The 18,957-nt window shown below is 39.6% G+C and overlaps 8 protein-coding genes across 11 annotated transcripts; 3 read left to right on the top strand and 5 right to left on the bottom strand.

The window, feature by feature from the left end:
- Window positions 1-240: 240 nt before the first annotated feature.
- LOC104760677 (putative E3 ubiquitin-protein ligase RF4) lies at window positions 241-4,254 on the bottom strand. Its single transcript, XM_010483641.3, has 3 exons — window positions 3,724-4,254; window positions 1,269-3,290; window positions 241-869 (listed from the first exon to the last, which is right to left on the bottom strand). Exons 2-3 carry the CDS (start codon window positions 3,285-3,287, stop codon window positions 393-395), a joined length of 2,496 nt encoding a protein of 831 aa, XP_010481943.2. The 5' UTR covers window positions 3,288-3,290; window positions 3,724-4,254; the 3' UTR covers window positions 241-392.
- Window positions 4,160-5,938, bottom strand: LOC104760669 (exosome complex component RRP4 homolog). The gene is made up of 7 exons (XM_010483631.3): window positions 5,778-5,938; window positions 5,584-5,685; window positions 5,437-5,482; window positions 5,252-5,341; window positions 5,084-5,149; window positions 4,904-4,972; window positions 4,160-4,804 (listed from the first exon to the last, which is right to left on the bottom strand). The coding sequence occupies exons 1-7, from the start codon at window positions 5,936-5,938 to the stop codon at window positions 4,364-4,366; spliced, it is 975 nt and encodes a 324-aa protein (XP_010481933.2). The 3' UTR covers window positions 4,160-4,363.
- Window positions 5,939-5,965: 27 nt separating this feature from the next.
- On the top strand, window positions 5,966-7,867 carry LOC104760661 (uncharacterized). The gene has a single exon (XM_010483623.2). The coding sequence runs from the start codon at window positions 6,361-6,363 to the stop codon at window positions 7,735-7,737; it is 1,377 nt and encodes a 458-aa protein (XP_010481925.1). The 5' UTR covers window positions 5,966-6,360; the 3' UTR covers window positions 7,738-7,867.
- Window positions 7,868-8,063: 196 nt separating this feature from the next.
- On the top strand, window positions 8,064-10,828 carry LOC104760650 (elongation factor Tu, mitochondrial-like). The gene is made up of 12 exons (XM_010483612.3): window positions 8,064-8,410; window positions 8,585-8,660; window positions 8,738-8,830; window positions 8,924-8,998; window positions 9,085-9,189; window positions 9,280-9,370; window positions 9,464-9,669; window positions 9,758-9,841; window positions 9,924-9,989; window positions 10,070-10,132; window positions 10,219-10,459; window positions 10,567-10,828. Exons 1-12 carry the CDS (start codon window positions 8,232-8,234, stop codon window positions 10,635-10,637), a joined length of 1,350 nt encoding a protein of 449 aa, XP_010481914.1. The 5' UTR covers window positions 8,064-8,231; the 3' UTR covers window positions 10,638-10,828.
- On the bottom strand, window positions 10,772-12,741 carry LOC104760621 (uncharacterized). Of its 2 annotated transcripts, none has more exons than XM_010483592.3 (5): window positions 12,570-12,741; window positions 12,280-12,457; window positions 11,821-12,163; window positions 11,530-11,610; window positions 10,772-11,449 (listed from the first exon to the last, which is right to left on the bottom strand). In XM_010483592.3, the coding sequence occupies exons 1-5, from the start codon at window positions 12,639-12,641 to the stop codon at window positions 10,960-10,962; spliced, it is 1,164 nt and encodes a 387-aa protein (XP_010481894.2). In that variant the 5' UTR covers window positions 12,642-12,741; the 3' UTR covers window positions 10,772-10,959. The 2 variants fall into 2 exon arrangements, with proteins under 2 accessions (XP_010481894.2, XP_010481878.2); XM_010483576.3 differs by having other exon boundaries at window positions 12,280-12,460; window positions 12,570-12,721.
- A 178-nt stretch (window positions 12,742-12,919) lies between these two features.
- LOC104760640 (sm-like protein LSM2) lies at window positions 12,920-14,261 on the top strand. The gene is made up of 3 exons (XM_019242907.2): window positions 12,920-13,051; window positions 13,246-13,404; window positions 14,002-14,261. The coding sequence occupies exons 1-3, from the start codon at window positions 13,049-13,051 to the stop codon at window positions 14,119-14,121; spliced, it is 282 nt and encodes a 93-aa protein (XP_019098452.1). The 5' UTR covers window positions 12,920-13,048; the 3' UTR covers window positions 14,122-14,261.
- On the bottom strand, window positions 14,260-15,261 carry LOC147946468 (uncharacterized). Its single transcript, XM_087507708.1, has 2 exons — window positions 15,068-15,261; window positions 14,260-14,972 (listed from the first exon to the last, which is right to left on the bottom strand). Exons 1-2 carry the CDS (start codon window positions 15,132-15,134, stop codon window positions 14,398-14,400), a joined length of 642 nt encoding a protein of 213 aa, XP_087363834.1. The 5' UTR covers window positions 15,135-15,261; the 3' UTR covers window positions 14,260-14,397.
- Window positions 15,262-15,410: 149 nt separating this feature from the next.
- LOC104760598 (isoamylase 2, chloroplastic) lies at window positions 15,411-18,823 on the bottom strand. Of its 3 annotated transcripts, none has more exons than XM_010483551.3 (2): window positions 18,590-18,823; window positions 15,411-18,185 (listed from the first exon to the last, which is right to left on the bottom strand). In XM_010483551.3, exon 2 carries the CDS (start codon window positions 18,121-18,123, stop codon window positions 15,481-15,483), a length of 2,643 nt encoding a protein of 880 aa, XP_010481853.2. In that variant the 5' UTR covers window positions 18,124-18,185; window positions 18,590-18,823; the 3' UTR covers window positions 15,411-15,480. The 3 variants fall into 3 exon arrangements, with proteins under 3 accessions (XP_010481853.2, XP_010481861.2, XP_087363833.1); XM_010483559.3 differs by having other exon boundaries at window positions 18,567-18,776; XM_087507707.1 differs by lacking the exon at window positions 18,590-18,823 and adding an exon at window positions 18,311-18,502.
- Window positions 18,824-18,957: the final 134 nt, after the last annotated feature.

Here is an 18,957-nt window from a genome sequence, read left to right as displayed (position 1 = left end):
ATTGAAACGACGAAGTTATCTTTTTTTTCTTTTTTGTAACATTGCAGTGGCGCGCTTCATAATTTATAAATCTTTGCTTTACGCCCCCATATTATCGGGTCTTTCCATTTCGACCACACACATTTCACTCTCGACGTCGGTTAATTACGAGAGAAACGACAAATTATTCTCGGACCAAATTAAAAAAAAAAAAAAAAAGGATTATGCAAAAAGTACGTATACTCTAATTGGGCTTGGTAATTTAATTAAAATCATTCACCTTTCAAAGTAAGAAAAGCAAAAGCCAAGATGGGATTATTTAACCAAAAGCTTTGTTGTTCTTCATTGAGAGAAGAGGACAGACTTCTTGACTGTTCTATAAGTTTAAACTGGTAAAATAAAATAAAAAGCATTCAACCGGCGCGAGCAAAACGAGCTTGAATCCTTCTCTGAATTGTCCCACGACAAGACGGACAATCCATCATTCCTTCTTTCTCATGGAGCTGATTGCATTTCAAGCACAGAACTTGGTGAGCACAAGGCAAGAATATCACACTCATCTCTTCAGACAAACACATGACGCATTCTCTTTCTCTTTTCACTTTCGTCATCCCAATATTCTCTCTTTTTGCTCCTGCTGCCTTCGACTCACTGCTGCCTTTCTTCAGTGCCACAATTCTCGAGTATTCTGATTTCAGTTTCAGCTCTGAGATCTCTCTCTCGAGTCTCTTTATGTTTTCTACGTGATATTTCAAATCAGTTTCTGCTTTCGCTTTCATCCGCTCTTCTTCCATTTTTCCAAGTGCTTCAAGTTCTTTTGTTTCTTTCTTTATCAATGAAGCCAGAGCACTGAGTTTCCCTTTTGCTGTTCTTTCTCGCTTCAAAGTAGCCTGCAGTCAGAATTTTTCGTTAGATATCTTCATCATCTCCTCTTAACTAAAAACAACCCTTTCTAAACTTGCAACATCGACCAAAGCTACATACATCGATAAGAAACATCAAATTTCAGTCAACAAAACCTTTGATATTATTATGACACTTCATTACTAAAACCAGAAGGATGCAGTAGGCTAAAAACAACGCGAACAGTTTTTTGTTTTTCTCGCATTCCTTACCTACAGCAATGTAAAAGGCCAAATATATGTAGCCAAAATAATGAAATCGTAACCAGAAAATCGATTCTCAAAGAAAGGGACGTTAGCAGATGAGAAATATGGTGAATTGCTGGTAGCTAACGATACACATCAAAAGACAAGACGACCGAACATACGTCTACAAAAGTAGCTAACCTCGATTTGGTTCTGGCGATTTTTTGCTTTGGTAACTTCTTTCTGTAGCACTGTCACCTTGTCCCTTTGACTCTTGAGCTCTTCCTGCAACATAATTTTTTGCCCTTCCCACGAGTTAGTATCCTTCAGTGATTTTTGCCCTCTCTCTTTTGCTTCTCTACAGCTCTCAGCAGATTCGACGGCTTTTGTCTTAGCAGCTTCCATCTCTTTCTTCAGTAAAGATTGTTCCAGCTCGAGTCTGCGAGCGGTTTTCTGAGCTTTTTCCAACTGGCTGGTTGCATTCTTCAACGCAAAATCCATCTCAGACAGCCTTTTCCTAGTGTTGTCTTCCAATAACTGCTTCTCTTTTTTATACTGTTCTGCCTCTTCTCGCTCTTTCCTTAGTGCCTTAAGCTCTGGTTGGTCCTTAAGAAGTCTACCAGTTGCTTCTTTTACTTTCTGATTAGCCCAGTCAGTCCAGACCTGCAGTTCATTCTGCAGATCATTCAGTCGGGGAACTAGCTTTAGAACCAATTCATCTTTTTTATCCCGGGGAACATATATACCCAAAGATGCATCATACGGTATCCCAGCGTAGTAATCTGGTGCTAGTTTTGCAGACACAGATTCCTTTTCTTCAGACTCAGAACCAGTCTTCTTTTCTGAAGCTAATGGTACCGACGAACCAGGCTTCTTTTCTGAAGCTGATGGTAACGAAGAACCAGACTTCTTTTCTGAAGACGATGGTACCAAAGATTCAGGCTTCTTTTCTGAAGCTGATGGTATCAGAGTTGCAGCCCCAGAACCAGACTTTTTTTTTGAAGCAGATTTAACCGAAGTAGCAGGTAAGGCAGTTATAAAGCCCTTTGCATCTACCATTACCACAGGTGAATCCAACTTACTGCTCTTTCTTACAAAACAGCTGCCATCCTCAGTTAATGAAACTTTCACTCCAATCTCTGTTGTCATCTTTGATGAAGAATTTCTTGCCACAAAGTCAGAAGATGACTTTACTCTTTTCTCTAAAAGGAAGCTGCCAACTGATGCAAACTTTGCCGCCTTGCATTTGCTGTAAGTCCTAATCTTCTCCACGCATGATTTTTGCCGAAGCATGGCTATCTCTTTTTTAGTGCGGCCTTTTCGACAAGATACCAATTTTTCATCAGAGACTAGAGTAAAAGATGTACTTTTCATGCCTTCACAAGAACCAGTGCTACACGAGAATGCTTCTTTTCCTGGAGCCGATCCACTACACAGAGTTTTTTTGGAGTTGGGTATATTAGGGAAATTTCCAAATTTGAGTGGCTCACTCCGATTGCCTTGAGCATTGGATTGTGAAGGCTTAGGGTTATCTGGCTCGCTAGATTTCGGAGGATTACATTCAGCACCAAGAGATTCAGAATCAGAGGATTTGCTAGAAGTCACCAATCCGTCAGTTTCAACTTCAAAGGCTTGCAAGACATTCAAGTCGCACATCAAAAGCCTCCACATAGCTTCAACTGTAGACAGGGATGGCCTAACCTCCTTAACAAGACTTATCATCTCTATCAACGTATACGAAACAAGCTGTTGTAGATCCTCAAACACATAGTCTCCAGAACCAGCACCTTCGTCTCCATTCTTGAGAACGCTCAAGGCGTTGTTGACAATGTTTGACACAAGATTATTGCCTCCACAGTAGAGCCTACTGCCTGAAATAGCTTTCAAAACATCGTCGTCCGTGTAGCCACAATCAATAAGCTGCTTCATTGCATTAAGGAAGAGGGTGAGCAAATTTGATGAGAGCAATTCTTCAAGTTGACAGGCGAACGGGTCATCCCATTCGACAGATTCAGAATCTTCAACTTGAAGCTGATCAGAAACTTTCCCAACCGAGTTCAGAGATTTCAAGGAAGGCAACTCATATGGAGGGAATTCAGTGAGAGAAGCAGCATCAGGATGAGAAGGATCAGCTAATTTCCTCTTGTTTTTCCTTCCTTTTTCCTGAGGTGACACTGTAAAAACTTCACCTTTGTCACCTTTCATTTGAGCCATACTCATCACCTTTTACACAAAAGATTCAAAGTCAAACACACAGAGAAAGCGTATAACATAGATGCGATATTGTTCATATGCAAAAAAATCCATTAACGTAACAAAGATATCAAACCAAAATCATATAATAGAAACAAACAACAGTCGATATATCCACTCCTAGTTGTAAACGTAATTCAATCGCCCAACTAACGCAATCCTAGAAACACGCCAAAAATGCAATTTTTTTTTTGTTTTTTTAATCTAGTAAACGTATAGAGAGATTCCTCAAATCTAAAAGGTACTACATTCTGATTGAGTGTTAAATCGTAATGCAATTTTGAACCGTCACTGAATCAAAAAAAAAAGAAAAACCGAAAATCACATGACCATTCAACCAAAAGCAATCACGAGCATAGAAAAGGGGGTTCAAATAAAATAAAAAAAGAAGCTTTAAACCGACCTTCAACGAAGATGATAACGGCAGCGGAAGAAAAGTTGCGGGAAAGAAGATCGGTAGCGAGCAAGAGAGAGGGGATCGAAGAAGAATATTGTTGGGTTTTTGAGAGAGAGTGTGCAGAGAGAGAGAGAGAGAGAGAGACTGAAGAAGAGAAGAGAAACGAAGAAATTGGCCGTGAACACAAAAGGAGAAAGAGGTTTGGTAAAAAACTAAAAATGTTGAATTACTTGGATTCTCCCAAGGGTACTTTAGTCATTTACACACGTATTCTTCTCCAAGCCCAAAATGGGGGAGGAGCGAATCTTTTGATTTATTTTGTTTCTGCATCTGTAAAAAGTCGAATCATTAAAAAGCAAAGATACAAAAATCGATGAAGATAAACACTGACGAGTGATGATGATGATGATGATGAATGAAAGAAAGAAAAAGCCGCCTCCCAAAAAAAAAACACAACTCGATTAATCAATACCAATACTCTTCTGTTTATATAAATAACAAAACAAATCCATCATACTCATCAGATTTTCAAATTCTGAGACTTTTATAGAAGTGATTTTAGTCATAACAAGCTCCCACATGATCTAATAATACACGTTAACACAAGTCCTCTGTTGAATCAGCCACATAAAAGGGGATGACGACTTCACTTTTTCCTCTTTGTACGTCGTCTTTCAGCTTCATTCTCTGCAACCACAACGTGAAACTCTGATCCAAGCATGTCGTGTAAGTCAACATTCTTTGAGTTGCTGAGGTTAACAGTCTCCATGATTATTTCTAGAGTCACTGTGAAGCCTAGATTAGACAAGACCCGTATCGCATTCCCGATTCTGCATATGGTTTGTCGTGTCTCGAGTAATGTATAGATTTGCTCTTTTCCTGTGTTCTCGGCGGAGGATGAGATCATCTCCTCATCTTTCTGATCATCTATCGCCATAGGATCTCTCAGTTCCACGTGTTCTCCAACCCATATGAAACCATTGCAGCCAATGATCAAATCAATCCCAAGGCTTTCGATGTAATGAAAGTGATGTTTGCTTCTTTTAACCAAGTAAGGATCAACCTTCAGAAGCTGTCCCTTCTCGAGCTGTAGTGATGATTCGAGGAATTAATCAATGTTCTAAGAGGAAGAGACTAGCTAGCAAAATGTATAAAACCATGAACATGTGACCAGATCATAACCAACCTTGCCATACTTCTGGCTTCTGGCTTGTAACTGCAAGCTACCATCATGCTGAAAGTTGCGGACTTCAGCCTAAAGAGTTTTTAACAAATCAAAGAGGAAACCTTTTTGTCAAGTTGGCTTATGCGTTCAAAGATGTATATATAAGCAAAGATGGAACAGTATCAAATCACAGGGACTTACACAAACAACATCATGCTCTACAAATATATTCCGCATATTGAGTTCATCCACAGAAGTTCTTCGCCTCTGCCAGCAACAATACATTTATATCACTTCCAGAACAAGGTACGCCAGAAATCATCCAAATGGGCAAAATAACAAAAGAAAAAATGGAGAACCAAATTGTACCTGAATACCATCAGGCATGTTCATGGAAGAAAGCATTAGTACTCCATCCTGATTAAAGTTGAGCTCCACTCTCCAACGTTTTTGAGCAACCTGAATAAGTAAAACTTAATTCAGCGACTATGCAATGTGATTGATTGAAACCCTTTTCCTTTACAAAACCCAAAACACCAATACAAAAATTCTACCTCAATGACACGGCCTACCACAATATCCCCAACCTCAGGCTTGTACCTAAACGTAGTAGATCATCGATAAACCATCAGTTCTCTACTTAATCTCAGAGTAGATGCTCAATTTCATTCACAAATCAAATTTGAAGAGCAATCACATACCTTGCTCGTAGGGTTCGTACGTAGACGAGCTTATCAACACGCTCAACTACTCCACAGACCGTCGCGAGCAATTCACCATCTACCTCAGAAGTTCCGTGTCCCCTTCAATTTAAAAAAAAAAAAACAATCGTGAAAAAGAAGTTTTAAGATAATTTCAACCGCAAGAACAGAGAAGGAGATGAAAAATTAATTACTTGAGGTAGGCATCATCGTGGTTGACGGGAATAGAATCGGTGACGATAACCGACGCGTCAGAGTTTGCCGTCGACGACAGTGATTGAAGCCGCTCGATTGCTCTCTCAAACCTAACCTTCTGCGTCTGGCTTAACGGTAACTGTAGCTTTCTCATCACCATCACACAACTCTCTCTCTCTCTCTCTTTCTCTATCTCTAGCTCCAGCAACAAGACAACAATGGCGATGGCAAATTGAAGTTTGGGAGAGAGAGAGAAGAGCAAAAACCCTGACGTTGGTTCGCTTGAATGAATTCTAGGGTTTTGGGTTATTTGCTGGACTGACAGATCCAACTTGAGGCCCATTAAAGGCCTTTCACGGCTGTTCTGTAAAATATCAATTGTAATCTGATAATTGACGTCATAATGATCTCATCATATTAATATTTTATTTTGATAAAAAAGGTACAAAAAAATTGACGTCTCGCTTCAAGTCTTGTGATCGATCTTCCTATTTCTGACGCAAATCCGTATCCTTCACTTTCACCGATCAGATAATCCCTTTACATCAATTGGGGTTAGTAAGATCTGAGCTAAATCCCGTGATGAATTTTTTCAAATCCGTCTTCCAGGACGACCCAGATCCGCCAGGAACCGAATCGGAATCCGATTCACCGAAACACAGCGAAGAGCATGAACAGACAGAGCAATCTAACCCTGAAGACGACGGTGGATGGAGTTTCGGTGGTCTGATGAAAACCCTAGCCACCAGATCCGAATCCGTGATTGAAACATACCGACGAGATCTCGAGGAATTTGGTACAGGTCTGAAGAAGGAGATCGAAGTGGCTCAGGGATCGCTTGGCACCGTGGGACATGCGATTGATGAACTTGGGAACACAGTGCTAAAAGGTACGGCTGATATCATTGCTCAAGGTAAGGAAGCGATCTTAGCCGCTGGTAATGAATCTGATTCTTCTGATAACAATAGCAGTCAGAGTTTCGGTCGTCGTGATAGCTTTAGTTCGAAACCATACAGTCGTTTCGATGCTCAGATTCGTGTTGTTCAAGGTGATCCCAACACTTACTGTGAAGAGCCTGAAGATTCAGATGATTACAAAAAGTGGGAATCTGGGTTCTCTCTCGATGAAAAAGCTGAGGAGATGGAGAAATTGTTTGAGGATAATGGAGATATGAAGGGAGTGTATAAAAGAGCTGTTCCGAATACGGTTGATCACGAGACTTTCTGGTTTAGGTATTTCTATAAGGTTCACAAGCTCAAGCAGGCTGAGGATCTTAGGGCTAATCTTGTGAAACGAGCAATCTCTCTGGATGATGAGGAAGAACTGAGCTGGGATATTGATGATGAAGATGAGAGCAGCGAGAAAGATGTTGAAGCTACCAAAGAAGTTTCAAGATTGAAACTTGAAGGAAATGATGGTATTATGGGTAGTGGAGATGTGAGTGAAACTGTGAAAGATGAAGTGACAAATGCAGATTCAGTGGCTAAAGTGAGCACTCAAGATGAAGTGACAACAAGTGCAGATTCAGTAGATGGAGTGACTGAAGTGAGCAATGTTGCTTTGAAGACAGATAAAGATTACGAGGAAAAGAAGGAGACTAATAATGAGGAAGTTCCAGAAGCAAAACCAGTTGTTGCTGCTGCTGCTCCTCCTGCATACGATGAGGCTCCAATCCAAGATTCAGTCAAACCAAAATCTGATGAGGCTGCTCCATCCCAAGAACCAACTAAACCAGATGTGGCTGCTGCTTCATCAGCAGCTCAACAACCATCTGAAGAGGATTTGGGATGGGACGAGATCGAGGATATGAGTAGCATTGATGGTAAGGAAGTGAGTCGGTCTGGTGGTAGTCCAAACAGAGCTGAGCTGCGTAAACGTCTGAGTGCAGCAGAGGATGATGAAGATTTAAGTTGGGACATTGAAGATGATGAAGAAGAATCATCATCAACCAAAGCTTAAATGTTAGTTTTAAAAAATGGTGTGCTTTTTTCTCTCCTTTTACTTGTTTTTTTGTAAGTTTCTGGCGGTTTTGCCTCCATTCTTCAGTTGTTTCTCTCTTCAACGTTTCTATATAAATTGATTTTGAAGATATCTTTTATTTCTTCTCAAAATTTGAACAATAATAAATAGTTCCGAAACTGATCTGCCACGACCGAGTCTAATAAGTTGCTCTAAGTGAATTTTGTCATCCTGCGAATTCGGAGCTTTGATGATAGTTTCAAAGTTGCACGCAATGTTATTTTGTGAAGAACCAAAAGAAAATTGAGGCCCATTAGTCGTATAATGGGCTTACGGGTCGGGTTCAAGGAAACCCTCGGGTGACTGGGTGAGACTGTGAGAGTGATTAACCCTCTCTTAAACCCCAACCACCATTTCAATTTCAAGGCGAAAAGCAAAAGTTTCGATCTTTCTTTTTTTTTTTTTTTCTGTGGTTGCGATCAATTCAAATCCTAATGGCTTCCGTTGCTCTTCGAAACCCTAGCTCGAGACGCCTTATTCCATTTTCTTCTCAGATCTATCAACGATGCGGAGGTTCCATCCCCTCGATCTCACATTTCGCCGGGGGAGATGATCGTTGTTCTCCAAGTTACGCGACCTCGTGGTGGAGATCGATGGCTACTTTCACCCGAACGTGAGTTTATCCACTCGTTAGATCTCTCTCTCTCTTCTTCTTCTTCTTCTTCTTCTTCTGAGTGATTGAAAATTTTAGTTTGCTTGGAATTGGTTTACTACTCTGCTTTTCTATCTCTGTTTCGTAATTTTTTTTTTAATAATTACTTCTAATTTTGTTTATTTTCTTGGGCAGAAAACCTCATGTGAATGTCGGCACAATTGGACACGTTGATCATGGGAAGACCACTTTGACTGCTGCAATCACAAAGGTTTGGTTTTTATAAGATGTCTATATTACTTTAAAATTCATGACGAACCAAAGAATTGAAAATTCGATTTGTTTTAGGTGTTGGCTGAAGAGGGTAATGCTAAGGCTGTTGCGTTTGATGAAATTGATAAAGCTCCTGAAGAGAAGAAGAGAGGAATTACGATTGCAACGGTCTGCACTTAACTTACTCTCTTATATTTCCCATTGTTGAGTACAGTCGAAGTGGGTTTAAGTTTTAACTCTAGACGATACTTGCTTCTGTAGGCTCATGTGGAGTACGAGACTGCTAAGCGTCACTATGCTCATGTGGATTGCCCTGGACACGCAGATTATGTTAAAGTAAGATATTCTCTGAACCCTAGGGAAGAATCATTATCTAATTACTACACACTTGTATCTCATAGCTTTAAGTTATTGATTTTCAGAATATGATTACTGGAGCTGCACAAATGGATGGTGGAATACTCGTGGTTTCAGCACCTGATGGACCAATGCCTCAAACTAAGGAGCATATCCTGCTTGCACGTCAGGTTTTGCACTGTTACGATCTGACTGAACAATATAAGATGCTCGAATGAGTTTAAGTATTGGCCACAATCAAAGATGTTAATGTTCCACAGGTCGGTGTTCCATCACTTGTATGCTTCCTGAATAAAGTTGATGCTGTTGATGACCCAGAGTTGTTGGAGCTTGTAGAGATGGAACTGCGTGGTATGTATAAAATCCTTACGTCATGAAGTCATTAATTCAGTGTTTTTCCTTTTGACGTATAAGCTCTCTTACGTCAACCGTTTTCTTGGCCAGAACTTCTCAGTTTCTACAAGTTCCCTGGGGATGATATTCCCATCATTCGAGGATCTGCTCTTTCTGCATTGCAGGGTACAAACGAAGAAATTGGTCGGAAAGCAATATTGAAGCTAATGGAAGCTGTAGATGAATATATACCTGACCCTGTTCGTGTCCTCGATAAACCTTTCCTGATGCCAATTGAAGATGTTTTCTCGATTCAGGTATAACAATATGTACATCCTTGTTTCTTTTGTTCATGCAGTCAAATGTTTTTTTGAAAGTTATAATCGATTCCTTTTTCTATGAAAGGGGCGTGGAACTGTTGCAACGGGACGTATTGAACAGGGAACCATTAAAGTAGGTGAAGAAGTTGAGATACTAGGGTTAAGTCCGGTGAGTTAGTACTGATCGCTATTATAAATAAGCATTGTTCTTGTAAATCTTCTTAAATCTCATTGCGAGATATAAATTTCAGGGACCTGCACTGAAATCCACAGTAACTGGTGTTGAGATGTTTAAGAAAATTTTGGATAATGGACAGGTAAAGACAATTTGGAGAGATCTTTTCTTACAGAAACTTTATAGGCATGTGATATTGACAAAATTTTCATATATGTTAAGGCTGGTGATAATGTAGGGCTTTTGTTGCGTGGGCTAAAGAGAGAAGACATTCAGCGTGGAATGGTAAGCTCAAGATCCTTGTGATTAGAAGAATGATAAGACCAATATTGCAAAACTAGCTTCACTGAATTTAACTTTGTGTTGTTTAGGTAATTGCTAAGCCTGGTTCTTGCAAGACTGCCAAGAAGTTTGAAGCTGAGATTTACGTGCTCACTAAGGATGAAGGTGGACGTCATACCGCTTTTTTCTCTAACTACAGGCCTCAGTTTTATCTGAGGACTGCCGATGTCACCGGAAAAGTAGAATTACCTGAAAATGTGAAGATGGTTATGCCCGGTGACAATGTCACTGCAGTTTTCGAGCTAATCCTCCCTGTCCCACTTGAGCCAGGTTAGATTCACTGGCTTTCTATATCTCCACTCTCCAGTAACCCACCAAGTTTGATTTTCTTCAAGTTTCTTGAGTAATTCAAGTTTTCTATTTTGTGAATTTAATAGGTCAAAGATTTGCGTTAAGGGAAGGAGGTAGAACAGTTGGAGCAGGTGTGGTATCAAAAGTGATGAGCTAAGTCGCTATAGCCGATTCAAAGTTCTTCAAACAAAAAAATAAAACACATTGTTTTCAGTTTGCTCTCTAGTATCTAAATATTCATCTCTCATGAGATTTCTACTACTTTGAGAGTTAGATCAAGTAACAGAGAGATTTGTGTTTTTAAAGAAAGCTTCTCCCAAGTCCCTTAATGTGATATCTTCACAGTTCTTTTGGTTTGCGTTAGTTTAAAACTCTTTACAATATCCCTTTATCAACAACCTTACAACTACAAATTGACCCTTAAACCAGCCATCAATGGAGTTAGAAACTTGACTCCAAATCATCAGCCATTTCAACATTCAACCGAACCTAAGTGCAACCATGGCAATAACTGTCGCAGTTCTGAAGTAAACTTCCTTGATTCTTCTTTCCACATTATATGTTATTTCTTCTTCCTTAATAGCTTTCTTATTGACATCAACAATGGCTTCCCTAAGTCTACTCACCGACCACGAGAGCAATACCAAACTTAAACTCAGTGCACTCTCGAAGACTTTGTTTGCGCAAAAGGGTACCCGCCTGGAAGCAACACTACAAACCAGAGAGAAGAGCACAGCAATACCGGTTCCAGCGAAGCCAATTGAAAACTGAGTCAAAAGCTCCAAGAGTTCTCCACGTGATTTCTTTAGTGATAGTATTGTGGTTTGTCTATGTTGTTCATCGCCTATCATCAGAGAGATAAGGCTCTCACATGCATGAAGATGGTTTCTTTTGTAGAGGTCTTTTTCCTTATCTCTTATCTTCGGGTTTTGTTTCTTTGGTGAAGGCTTGAGCCTTGTTTTCTTCGGACTGTTAGAAATCGAAAGAAACTTTCTTTAGGAAACAGAGAAGATCTAAAGTACCAAAAAGTAGTTGATGATTTCAGATACCTCTCTGGAGGAGCTAGTGTAACTGAGTCAAGCTTAGCCGCGGGTAGCTGCAGAGTGTCTGTTAGTACTTCACTGTCGATTCTGCAAAATGAGAGAGAGAGAGAGAGAGAGAGAGAGAGAGAGAGAGAGAAGAGAGAGAGAGAGAGAGAGAGAGAGAGAGAGAGAGAGAGAGAGAGAGAGAGAGAGAGAGAGAGAGAGAGAGAAGAGAGAAAAGAAGAAACATTGAAGTTAAACCCAAAAGGCTGAGATTCGCTGTAATGAAGAGCAAAGTTGAAATGACGAATTAACTACCGCTGAAACTGCGGGACAAGCCGTGAGAGCTTTCTCCATCTTGTAGAGTTGTTCCTTATCTTATTATGAAACTCAGCTGCGGTAGAAACCAAATCATTGAACTCAGCTCTGCTACTCGATAAGAAAATGCTACCATCCAAGTAAAGAAGAGAGGAGGAAGCATATGGCAGCTGAGAACTTGATCTGAAAGCCTCTAGATCCATCAATTCAGATAGCAGAGACATATCGAATCCTCCTTCTTTGAGTTCTTCTGATCTAGACAAAAGGAACTCTGTCACCTTCTCTTGTCTTGCACACTTCTCGGCGATTCCCAAGCTTAAACAGAGAGGTTCTGGTCTGGTCTCTGCAAACCACACAATCAGTTCATGTAAAAAAAAAACCATCACACTTTGGTGCAATAACCAGTTTACAAATTAATCAAAGTCTAGCCAAAGAAAGGATAATGGTAGTGACACATACCATGAACACCAATGAGCCTAGGCTTCATCATGGTTGAATCAAACTCCACAAAGTGATTAGACTTGCTCAAAGAACAAAAAGGTTCCAATGGCTCCAAGAGATGTGGTTTAAGGTTAAAAGAAGTTTCTAGTATTAAGTCATGTTTTCTTCCCCCAAGATTCACAACACAAGCCCGGCTCTTCTGAATCATTCATAGAAGTAAGAATCAAAACAAGAGAAGCAAAAAAGCAGACAGAACCAGGACAAGAATTCAACGAGAGATTCTAAAAGAAAGAAAAAGAAAAACTCACTTTGATGATATCGTTAGTTCCTAACTCTTGGAGAAGACCAAACCCAAGTGTTGGATAGCTCTGAGAAGCCATGGCAAAATAAAGAAAAAAAAGCTTATCGTCAGCAATCACTTATATATATTGCATCAGATTTTATTAGATTTGTGTTAATCTTTTCTTTTGTTTTTTTATAATTCAGTATTGTTTGGTTGGTGTGACCAAAAAAACCAAAACACACATGAGATTTTAAATAATTTACTTTTGTAGACCCATATTACTTGAATTAGCAAGATCATACCCAAACTTTTAATTAATTACATAAAATATCTCTTTTGGTTCATATATTCGAAATTGACCCAAAAGATTATTAGGGTACTACTCTACTCGAGAGAGAGAAGAAACAGAGAGAAGTTGTAAAGTCTCAAATCCCGGCTAAAGGTGTCACCTTCTTCGTTGGATTGCGAGCAGAGAGGAAGGAATCATCAGCAGATAAAAAAAAAATGGTAAATTTGAATGCTTTCTTCGTCCTTCGTGAATTTGAGTTTCGGGATTTGATATACTTGTTTGGTTTGACCTAAGTCTTCTTCTAATAAAGGTTTCTTCTTTCTTCGTTGATTTTGTTTTCTGTAAGCGATTGGTTCTAGGGGTTTTGTCGTGATGGGTCTTTTATGATTTGTTTTCTTCTCTGTGGTGGCAGTTGTTCTTTTCTTACTTCAAGGATTTGGTTGGACAAGAAGTGACGGTTGAGCTCAAGAACGATTTAGCTATCAGAGGAACTCTTCACTCAGTTGATCAGTATCTGAACATCAAGCTCGAGAATACTAGGGTTGTTGACCAGGACAAGTACCCACACATGGTAAATTTTTCTTCTTTTATGTTTGGGAATTTAGGGTTTGTTCGAGTAGCCTATGCTTGAATTGTGTGTGAGCTTGAATTGTTCTCTTTAGTGGTTTTATCTAACCAGTAGAAAAAGGTGTGATTTTGATAATGGTTTGACATTATCTAGAGATGTAACCACTGGGCGTAGTCTCTCGCTCTCGCTAGTTTCTTGTTACACTTCTGTTGCTTCCTGTTGTAAAATATCACTTATGGAACTGATGAAGTAGAAAGCTTAATGCTTGGCTCTTGCTGATGTGTTTTAGCCATCATCACTCTTAATTGTTTTTCCTACTAACATTTACCCATGACCAAGCTTGAGAAGCTTTAAGGTGATATTGATTAAATTTACAAACGCCAAGGGACAGTTTAAAGTGATATGTTTGTAGCTAGTCTAGTACTGATTGACATATCTTTTATTGAGATTGCTGCTTAGATACTGCAATTTCTTAAGTTTACTCTCAAGTACAACAGATTTGCAATTTGTTTCAGTTCTTTTGAGCTTTTTTTATTGGTATATCTTTGGCACTTGATGATGATATTATTAGCTTACGGATTTGTGTGTTGCCTTGTGTAGCTTTCAGTGAGAAACTGTTTCATCAGAGGATCCGTGGTAAGGTACGTGCAGTTACCTAAAGATGGAGTCGATGTTGATTTACTTCACGATGCCGCTAGAAGAGAAGCTAGGGGTGGCTGATTCTGCACAACCATTGTATCTCCAAACTTGATACTTTTCATTTGGTGTAATGGCTTGATAAATGAATATTGCCCTTATGTAGAGCCTATGGTTGGCCATGAATCTTTTTACATTATCTTTATCGAAGGATCATTTTTATTTTTCCTCCTTTTATGAAAAGGCTTATAAAAAACTACATTGAAAGTTTGAAACCCCTTAACTCTTGCAATCACTTTAGTTTACTCTTTCTAAAATAAAGCAAACAGAGTGAATACATATGGAATCACTAAGAGGAACTTAGATAAAGCAATAGGCGTAATTCTCTGCAAAAGTATAATTGTCTGCATAAGTAGTGTATTGCTTCATAGGATTAGTATCATGCATATACGGTCTGGCTTGCCAATAGGGGAAAGGAGCAGCTGCAGCCATAACCGGATATGGTGAAATGTGGACCCTGGCACGAGGCATGGAGTATGATTGAATCGGACCACCAACACCACCATATGGTCCACACAGTGGTAACATCGGGCCCGGGGGTGCAAATGGGGGTGCCATCGGATATGGGGGATAATAACCTCTTGGTGCCGCGGATATGGGCCACATGTGTGAAGGATTTGGTCCACAACCATGGTGCATCATCGACTTGGCGGTGTAACTTGGCGGGTTGACAGGGGTTTTCTCGCTTGACAAGTTTTTACCTTCAACCTTCTCTTTCTTCATACTTGAGTGTTGCCATGTGAGGATGTCCTTCTTTTTCTTATCCTTCTGATCTGAAGTTTCCTGTGATCCTTTTTCTCCACTGGAATCTGTTTTTGGTTTCTCACTCTCTGCGGCTTTCTGTTTTTCTTTCACATCCTTTTCGCCAGACTCCTCTGTTCACATCAGAAATGCATTAACTTTCAGATTTGTGAAGATAAGTAAGAAATTTTCCTGATAGGTAAAACCGTAAAAGTAAAACAACTCTCACCTTCGTTTTTCTTCGAGTACTTCTTTGTTTCTTTAGCCTGACACTTTGAGCAGCAATCTTTGTTCATTTTTCAGACCTCGTTTCAAAGAAAAACAAAAGAGAGAATACAACTCAGAAACTTGACGAACTTTTTTGGGTTTCGAACTTATAGAATCGGTTAGGTAAGTTCTCCAGAGATTAGAAACCCTAAGCAATTCATATCTTATTCTATCTACACGAATCGAGTAAAGATTATATCTTCTTTCTATATATACAATGGACGTACTCTTTTGAATTCATAAAAGGCATGTTTCAGATTTGAGGAGATATATATAGTCCATAAGATAAGATATTGTGGAAGTCCTTGATTTAACCGAATATTCTTATTGAAATATGACAACACAATAACATATACAAAGATCATAACTTGAGTTCTAAGCAGTAGAACTGATGGTTTCAAAAAGGGTACAACTGTACGGCTTCATCTCATACACAACCAGTTGCTGCATCTGTTCTTCTGCTACAACGGTCTCTCCTTGGACAGAGAAAAACCCTGGGAATGGAAGAGCTGTATCGACCAGTCGCCTCCATTTGCTTCCATCAGAAAGTGATGGTAGGATTACACTCTCCGGATGATCACTTGCATTGAATCCAATGAACAGATCATTGTTCTTATTTGGCTCGGTTGGCTCAACTAATGACGCAATTTCTTCTTCCTCTGCCTCGGCTTTGATCCCCAATGCCAAAAATTTGCAAGCAGGGTCTTCCCAGTTCGGAGTTGTTTGGTCATTTGCATACCAAGCAATGTTCTCAGGTTTCACAAAGTTTCTCCTTTGAAACACATCGCTTCTTCTTGCTCTTACTGAAGTCATGAAGGAGATGAACTGTGTGATCTGTGTACCGAAAGCTGAAGCTATCATGTTCCAATCAAAAGACTTCCGTGATTCCAACAAAGGCGAGCCTTTCGTTGAGATACCACATTCATCTCCCATGTTAAGCACCGGAATTCCCAGAGAAATGTACTGAATAAACAAGAAATTACGGACTTGTTTTAGCCTTCTTTGAAGAACAGCTGATTTATTTGTTGCTCCTTCTTCCCCACAATTCCAACTCAGCTCTGAAGCTAGCTCAGGGCCACTGAAACTGACTAAGTCAACAAGAGAGAGTCCTGAGTTTCTGGAAATGTAGTTAAAGGAGAAAGCCGGACCTCTTCCATCAGTAAATATATCATCACTACCACAAATTCTTGTAGCCAGATCACTTAGAACGCCTTTTCCTCTCAAAAAGTTTCTTACATTTCGACAATATCTTGTGTTGAGTTCTGCCCATCGTTTCCAATGTGGGAACCGTACTTCTTTTGGCATTATTTCAAGTGGATCCCAGCAATCAGCAATTAGTTTGGTCTCCGCAAGAAGTGGATCGAAAGCTATTGCTTCAACCAAGGGAGGACGAGAGAGCTGTTCACCATGAACACCTCTTAAGAGAGACGAAGCATTTATGAAACAAAATCCATCTATATGAAACTCAGTTACCCAATAACGCAAGCTCTCCAAAATCAACTGCTGAACAACAGGATAGTTACAGTTCAAGTAACTTTTCGAATCTAGATCATTGGCTCTTCCCTTGTAATAATAACAACTGTCATCAATTCCGTGAAGAGCTCCAGAATCAGCAGTGTGTGTAAAAACTACTTCCAAAAGTACCTCTATTCCCTGACTGTGCAATTTCTTCACCATCTCTTTCACTGAATTAACTGCGGAATCAAAGCCATTGGAAGGTCCATACATATCCATCGGTGAAAAGAAATGAATTGGAAAGTAAGGACCTTTTTGCTCGGAGAATGAAAATATTGGCTCCAAGAGGACAGCGTTGACTCCAAGGCTTTTCAAATGGTGAACTTTTTCAGCTACACCAGAAAAAGTCCCTGCCACGTTACTAGGCAACTTGCTGGATTTGTGTTGTGTAAAACCCTTCACATTCAACCGGTAAACAATAAGTTTCTCCAGTGGAATGTTCGGAGACACATCTTCTCCCCAATCAAAGGAAGGGTTTTTAAATAAACTTGCAAGAAACTTATGAGAGATAGATTTATCAATGACTGTGGCATATGGATCCAAAACAATTGGCTCAGCTTCAACATCGACATCTTCTTCTGACTGAGTCATCTCCTTGCAACGGTAGCCATATCTCACAAAATCCCATGTATTGTCAACTGACGCATGCCAAACATCACCAGTTCGGTTGACATAAGGATCGAGATCAAGCTCTAAGGCAGGTTTATCGGTTGTGGTATCATTATACAAGCATAAAACCACGTTGGTTGAATGTCTTGAGAAGAAAGCAAAATTCCAAGTATCATCATCTGGACCAGAAGAAAGGCCTAACGGCAACGGATGACCAGCAGTAAAACCGACCGGGACACAGAAGTCAGTATCCCTGTGTGTCAGCAATTCTTGACCGTCTGGATCTTTCCCTGACACTGACTTGAGATAAAATGATAGATAGAAAGGAGATTCTTTCCCATCAAATTCTAGCCCTAGCATTAACTCAGACAAGGAGCTTTTCACAAATGGAGTTTCTGTGGTGTGGGTTTGTGAGTCTTGGGAAGAGTTTTCAAAATCAAGAGGCAAAAAACACGAAGAATCAGACCTGTATACACCCCAAACCATCACCAGCCTACTCTTGCCATCACCACTTAGTTCCAAAGATGAGACATAAACCATGATACTGTATTTTTCTCTCTTCTTTTCAACTTTAACTTTAACAAGAGCACCAGATTTCGTCCTGAACAAATACGATGTTACCTTCTTTAGGTCATAGACCTGAGCTCCTCTAGTAGACACTTGATCCTTCAGCTCGATAGTAGTCTTGGAAGCACAAATCTTACTCAACTGATAACTTTGCAACGCGTCTGTACTCAAATCCCCCAAGAAACGTTTCCTTGAAACTATCAGTGTATCGGATCCAATTTTAATCTTATTCTTACCAGTAAAAAACCTTGCAGAAGGAAACTTCCATGTTCTAGTGATGCCATTATTGAGACAAAACCCCAGTGATGGAGACCAAGCAGCAGCCATTATTCAAACAAAGCAGAAAGCTTCCCTCTTTCTCCCAAAACTTTTAACAATCCAAGTGATGCCTGTTAAGAACACAGATCAAACAACAAAGCTCTTTATTAAGACTGAATGGTAGAAAACACACAAAACCCAAAAGGAAATCTAAATAACGTGTAGCAGAATGAGCTCGAATTAGATAACAATTCACCATAAACCACTCATCGAATCAGCTAAATTGCCATCTCAAAGCTAAAATCAAACAAAAACCCACTAAGCAAAGTTTTCCTTTTTCTTAATCTTACGATAAGGCATTTGAAATTCAAGCACATTAAGAAAGATGAAGTAGTAGAGAAAAAAATAATAAAATAATAAAGAAAAAAATAAGAAACCATCGAAACACTAAGAAACCATAGAGAAAAAAATAATAAAAAGGGAACATAAGAAAGCGTGAAGAAGAGACAAACGTCTAATAAAAAGTCGAGCTTACTGTCGCATAAGCATCATCACCGCCATTGATTCAAAAAAAATTCAAGCTTTAAAATGGAGAAATTCACAATGATTGAACACAGAGACATCTGATGAATTGAGTGTGTGTGTCTGTGAGTTTTATGATTTTGATATTTTGGGATGAAACTGAAAGGTTTTGTCTTGTTCCTTCATGAACTCTCACCCTCACTTCACGCGCCTGTCAAACCCGTCTTTTAACGATTCCAACATAGACACGCGCGCAAGGTGCGTCTGGGTGTAAAAAAGAGGAGTGGTCTTCTTATGTGGGCCGAGCCCATCAGTTTTGTTAATTTTGGTTTTTCATAATGGACTATACGAGCCCAATGATAGAACCAAAACAGAAACAAA

The sequence above is a fragment of the Camelina sativa genome, chromosome 3, assembly GCF_030686135.1.
Source record: "Camelina sativa cultivar CO46 ecotype springtype chromosome 3, ASM3068613v1".
Lineage (NCBI taxonomy): Eukaryota > Viridiplantae > Streptophyta > Magnoliopsida > Brassicales > Brassicaceae > Camelina > Camelina sativa.
The sequence above is the reverse complement of the archived record's forward strand: the minus strand, read 5'-3'. Positions and strand labels throughout refer to the sequence as shown.